The sequence below is a fragment of the Mus pahari genome, chromosome 11 (genome assembly GCF_900095145.1).
Source record: "Mus pahari chromosome 11, PAHARI_EIJ_v1.1, whole genome shotgun sequence".
Taxonomy (NCBI): domain Eukaryota; kingdom Metazoa; phylum Chordata; class Mammalia; order Rodentia; family Muridae; genus Mus; species Mus pahari.
Genome location: NC_034600.1, coordinates 43296837 through 43303281, shown reverse-complemented (window position 1 = coordinate 43303281; position 6445 = coordinate 43296837). Strand labels below are relative to the sequence as shown.

Sequence of the window (6445 nt, the reverse complement as noted above, 5' to 3'; positions counted from 1 at the left end):
TGGCCTCGAACTCAGAAATCTGCCTGCCTCTGCCTCCCAAGTGCTGGGATTAAAGGCATGTGCGACCACTGCCTGGCTCAACTTGATTATATAGTTTCAAATATATATATTTTTCAGACTCTCATGTACCAGAAAACTGTCCAAAATTATTAACATTTTAGTCTTCAAAACAAAATCATATTCGTATAGTGCAGAAATATATATATATGCATAATATACATACACATACATATATGCATACATATATACACATATATAAATATATATGTCCTCTGAGCCATTCATACAGTACAACATAATCTAAACATTACAACCACTACACTATAGAAAGCAGACACACAACCTGTGTCAGACTAAATGTGGCCTGTGGGAACCCCTGCACTTGGACTACCTACATAAGGAATTGCAACGTATGTTTAACTGAATGCCTAAAACTGAGCTCACGTAGAGTTAGGGTGCCTGCTGCCAGTGTTGTCTTCAGCCCAGATCCCAGAGATTCTGGGATATGGGAAGGAGGGCCCTTGTCCACAGAGGAAGAGCTTTCCCGGTCCCTGGCTGGGCTTGGCTGCCATCTGGTGGTGATGGGGCTGCTGGCCATAGGAATCTCCTCAGACAGCTTCTTCAGGAAGTTGCTCTTGAAGTTGGAGTATGTCGTGGCGACCGAGTCAAACTCCTGTTGAACAACAATGAAAGCTGTGAGTTCTGATGGCCTCAAAGACGCAAAGGGTAAAAGTTCCATCCAATGGAATCACATGTTGTTTATCTAAAACACTACTATATATGTGCATATATTTTTAACCTTGGTGATCCTGAAGAATTTTTTCTATTATTTTTTTAAACACTCGAACATCATTCCAATAATCCCAGCTTCCCATCCATGGTTTTTAGATATACCCAAACAGTTTAGAGAGTGATCCTATTTGACTTATCTTCGTTACAGATCTGTGTAAATAAAGTGTGTGGAGCGACTCTGCTGAACACTGTCAACCTCCTCTCGGTTCCATTTTCCTGCTGGCTCTAAGGCTTAGAACTTGGCAGACTAAGCAAGCCACGTCTGTGGGCCATATCCAGACAGCATCTATACTCGCAACCATGCCATCTAAGTCTGGTGGGGACTAAAACAAGGAGGGGCTGCCATATTGGAAGGAAGACAGACACTCTTGTTCAAATTTTCCTTGGTTTTCTAGAATCTAAATATGCATTTCAAGACAAAATAATTTTGAGTTTAAAAGAGGGAGGGAAAGGAGCAAACCTGACAGTGTGTCATATGAGAAAAGTGATCAATAAGCTTCACTGTGACAGTAAGCAGACACTGTGACATGTCTGCATTCCTCTGACTTGGCAACTGTCACTCTGTCCATCTTGAATGATTCCCACTTGGAATCTTGTCCGGGACTCTCTCCTGAGGCAACTAACCACTGGCTCACATTCTCAGATGGATTCGCCTACAACTCCTTCAGGGACCTGCCTGGAACACAGCCTGTCTGTTCCACACTGGACTAGCAGCCTATTGAGTCCAAGAAATGGTCCCCTAGGACTGGAGATCCTAATCCCTGCCACTTATCAATGTCACCTTCCACAGCAAAGAGGCTTTGCCTGTGAAGTCCCCACACAAGGTACTAATGTGACTAAGCTTCAGACTAGCTTAACGAGTTGGGGATACTACCCCACCATCCTACTGAGGCCTGAACACCATCATTTGCCCTGATAAGATGGTTGAAGGATCCAAGAGGAAATGGCACTGTGGCTGCAGAGCAGACTTCAGCAATAACATCCACAGGCAGAAATGTTGACCTCCACCAGCACTAAGAAGCACAAGGCACTGGTGCTCCAGGCAAGTCTCTGGAGGGAGCAAAGCACGCTGACATCTGTCCTCTGCCCTGCGAAACTGGCCTCCACCTCCATAATTGCAAGAGAAGAAGGACATGTTGGAAGCGACAGCGCTTTCGGTGATTTCTTCCCCAGGAGGCTGATGCACAACCTCTGACGGCCTTCCACAGCTCCAACAGAGTATCCAACAAATGGACCATGCTATATTGATAACACTTCTAATATGTGGAGCACTCAGACATACGAGTTAGAGAGCGTGTCTCATCACTACCCTCATTTAAGCTGGCACTTCAGGAACCCAGGAGCCCTTCTCTGTGGCTTCTACTCTCTTCTGATCATTCTCCTTCACCCACCTCAGGAAGCTGTCTCAGCTCTTAGAGTGCTTGGTGCGCTCAGACAGCACATTAACTATCTGCAAGGGCCTTGCCCTTAACATGCTTGTTCACAGTGATGCCCACACCAAGCTGGGTGATGGTGTAGACTCATCCATTTTTTGCCCTAGCTATGAGGCATTGGTTTTTTGGGTTTTTTTTGAACGATGGCCATTACTTCCCTTGATGTCTACATTATCATCATTCTTGCAGATTCACATGTGTGGGGCCAGAGAAATAATTCCATATTTGCTAAAAGACCTAGAGGACATAGATGGCCCTCTGTTTTGTCATCTATTAGCGAGTTACTGGAAGATGGCTGCCGTGGCTGAAAGCAATGCAGTTTTTCTTTAAATCAGTACAATCGCTTAGGTGCCCTTAGCTTAGAGCCAGTGCTGCTCTCGCAGACGACCAGTGTTCAGTTTGCAGCACCCACATTGGTAGGGTTCACAACCACCTATCCCTTCAGCTCCAAAGGATCTGATGTCTTCTTTTGGCCTTCAAGGGCACCTTGAAGGATAAATACTATGCACATAATATACATATATATATGCATATATAATATAGACATGTGTGTGCATATATATTACAGACATGTACACATAATTTTTTTTTTAGTTTATAGAGACAGGGTATCTCTTTGTATCAGCTCTGGATGTCCTGGTACTCACTTTATAGACCAAGCTGGCCTCAAACTCACAGAGATTCACCTGCCTCTGTCTCCTGAGCTCTGGGAGACACTGAGTGTGTTCACCACTACAGCTGGCTAGAATATTCTTTAAAACAGAGAAATCATGTTGAGACTGAGAAAGGAACAGCTCACTGTTTCTGGAATGGTCAGCACTCAACTGAAGACTGATGTCCAGGCTCAGAACTGTGCTTTGAGAAGGGAGCTGTTCAACGGGAGAATGCATACACTGACATGTTTATAACATTGAATACTGTAAAAATGAGCACTAACTGCACCTCCACACAAAGATCAGCACAAGGCTTATAAAACAGCAGGAAAAACAGGAAACAGACAATATCATTTCACTTAAGCAAAGTACAAAGACGGGGAAACAAATGCATATTTCAGGATATTCATAGGTGCTGCAGCAGAACTTAAGAAAGGAGGGAGGCAGCACTGTACCTGGGGTCCGGGTAGGAATGATCCATTTCTTGACCTGACAAGTGTGACACTGTGACACAATATTGTCATCTACAATGTTCATTCTTGAGAAGCATCCAATCAAGTTGGGGAAGGGGCATGGCAAAAACCAATCACACAGTGGTTTAAATAAGCTTAGGAATCTGTGTTAGGCCACTCCCATGGTCAGTCTAGGCTGCCACTTGGACATGGATGGTAGAATATTTGCCTTGGGGATTAAAGTGAGCAGGTTCTCACTGCATGGTCTAGGCCGGCCTTGAACTCCAGACTCCGGGTCCTTCTGTCTTTGTCTCCCCAAAGCTGAGATAACAGGAGGGCTTCACAGCACGTGGCCAGCATCTTTTCTCCTAATTGTTTTCATTATGCTGTATATCCATTGTATATACTTTTCAGAATATTTTGGTATTTCAAAATAAAAAATACAAGATGAGGAGAAGGAAGAAAAGAGAAAGGGGAGAAGACATGTATACGCCAGGACTCAAAGGCCAAGTCCACTGGGAGGACAGGGTCCACACGAGAGAGGCTAAGATGAACTTGTAACAGCAGCTGTGCACCAGCACGTGTGAGGCTCCATCATGTGCAGGAAGGGAAGCCAGAGTGCCAACCCAGAAGGAAGAAGACACAAAAGGAACTGTCAAATACTTAAAGAAATCCAAGTTATGGAAAGAAAGAAGGCTGATTTTTAAGTTGCTCCATTGGCAAAACTGGGACCAATGAAAGGAAGAGGCAAATTTTCATTCAGTACAGTGATCTTCCCAAGAGAGCACAAGTGGCTTTAACCTAATGAATGTACAGTACATTCTGTCAGCCAGTTCTTCCACTGGGAGTAGAGTTAGGTATTCAACATAATCTTCTAACCTTTCAGCATTAATATAAAATTTACCCATGCAAAAATTAATTCAAGTAAGGTAAATTAACATATTTACATAAAAATATGAAAGCAATAACAAATGATATGCAAATATAGAAAACACAGAGGTGGCACGTAGACACCCCTGACTGAGGGCTGCACTACTTCATCTTTGATGTTTTAAAGCTTTTGTTCCAGGACCTATCTCCTGCTAAGGAAATGCCTGTCGCATAGTTTTAAATGACTCAAGTATTTATTAATAGAGAGGAAGAGGAAGATAAGAAAAATAAGACAAAGGAAGGAAAGGGATAAAGCCCATCGGCTCAGCTCGTCCACCTTGAGTGGCTACATCGTGGTGACATTATACAGAGAGGAATCCGGAGCCCAAGATAAATAAAAAGGAACCTAGAGAGGTTAAAAATAAGGTCAGGAAGTCACAAAATGAAGTGCCCAAGAAAACAGAAACAAACAGGTCTGGTGACAAATGATCTGACACACAAATATTTGTTGGGTGAGAAAATCCTGTAAGGTCCAGAAAAGGCAATGCAAGTTGGTGACGGAGATTTTCAAGAATCTCATGATGGCACAGATGAGATGGCTCAGAAGGTAAACGTGCTTGCTACCACACCTGACAAACTGAGTTTGATCCCCAGGACCCACATGGTAGAAGGAGATAACTGATTCCTACGTGTCATCCTCTGGTCTTCACAAGTATACCATGATATGCACCCACATATATACGCACACAGATAGGTAGGTACATGATAGACAGACAGACAGACCGATAGACAGACAGACAGATAGTCAGATAGATGTAATTTTAAAAGGAAAAGGGAAAGAAAGGAAAGGAAGGAAGGAAGAAGGAAAGACAGAACAAAGAGAAAGAAAATCTCATGACAAAGACTGCAGTAACAAAGATGGTTCCATGGCTCTAGTGCATGCCCCACTGACCCCACCACAGCCCTGCCACACACCCAGGCCCACCTAATGAAGTGGCATTCTAACCACAAGACACTTTGAAATCAGAGTCTCAATACTGTGCATTAGTACTGGGACCTAAATACCAAACTGAGCTGATGGTACAGTAGGTAAAGCACTTTCTGGGCAAGGCTGGGACCTGAGTTCAGTCCCCAGAACCTACATAAAAGTGGAGGAAGAGAAACAACTCTACAAAGTGGTCCTCTGACCTCCAACTGCATCATGCCGTGTGCAAATGGACAGAGCATACATCATGAACACACACTAATGTTTCAAATGATAAAATTTCAACACTCCCTACGCCTCTCACATTCTAGTGAAAAATACAACCCAAACTAAAACTGACAGTATTCTATTGTTAGGGAAAATATTTTTTTAAAAAATTATTTTGGATTTTTCACCACAAATTATATTTAGGAGATAGACATGTACAAGATGAACTAAACACCACACAATATAATTGTGTATTAAAACATTCCTGGGGCTGGTGGGATGGCTCAGTGGGTAAGAGCACCCGACTGCTCTTCCAAAGGTCCAGAGTTCAAATCCCAGCAACCACATGGTGGCTCATAGCCATCCGTGGCGGGATCTGACGCCCTCTTCTGGAGTGTCAGAGGACAGCTACAGTGTGCTTACATATAATAAATAGATAAAATCTTTTTTTAAAAAAATTCCTTGATGACCTATAAGTGTGTGCAATTTAATGTTTTATGTATCAATTTTTGAAGGTTTAAATAAAGATTATCCCGCTCATTTCCTAGTAGGAAGTATCTGCTGTTCTCATCACCCATGCCTGCTGCTGGGGCATTCTGAGCCCGTCCATCCCTCGAGGTCCTTCTGACACGTTTGGGGACACTGCTTTCATGAAGACCCTGCTTTATCTTGGCTTTCTGCCCTGCGGACTTTCTGCAACCCCTCCAAGGGGTTTCGGGGCACGCGGCCATGGCTCCTTGTTTTCCTCCCTCCCGGACTCTTTCTGTCTCTATAGGGACTTCTTAGAAAGCTAAAAGTCTCCTGGCGAGCAGAGCTCACTCCTTCACCAGACTGCTGGAGCAGCCTCCTATACTGTCTCTCACAAACATGGTTTACCTAGTATAAAGAAATGGTGTGGTGCTCTGCAGATCAAAGGATTCTGGTTATGAGGCTAAAAAGTGTTCTTGATTGCTGTGTTCACTACTTCTTTGAACTTAGCTGAGTTAACTCCTTCCTGCTGTGTGTGTGTGTGTGTGTGAGAGAGAGAGAGAGAGAGAGAGAGAGAGAGAGAGA

At 43.6% G+C, this 6445-nt stretch overlaps 1 protein-coding gene across 1 annotated transcript in view; it reads right to left on the bottom strand.

Moving 5' to 3' along the window:
- Window positions 1-6445, bottom strand: part of Cdc20b (cell division cycle 20B) — a 57673-nt gene that overhangs the window by 35960 nt on the left and 15268 nt on the right. Inside the window, exon 3 of the mRNA XM_021208551.1 lies at window positions 445-673. Within this exon, the coding sequence (XP_021064210.1) occupies window positions 445-673 (229 nt within the window). The remainder of the gene's footprint in view (window positions 1-444; window positions 674-6445) is intronic.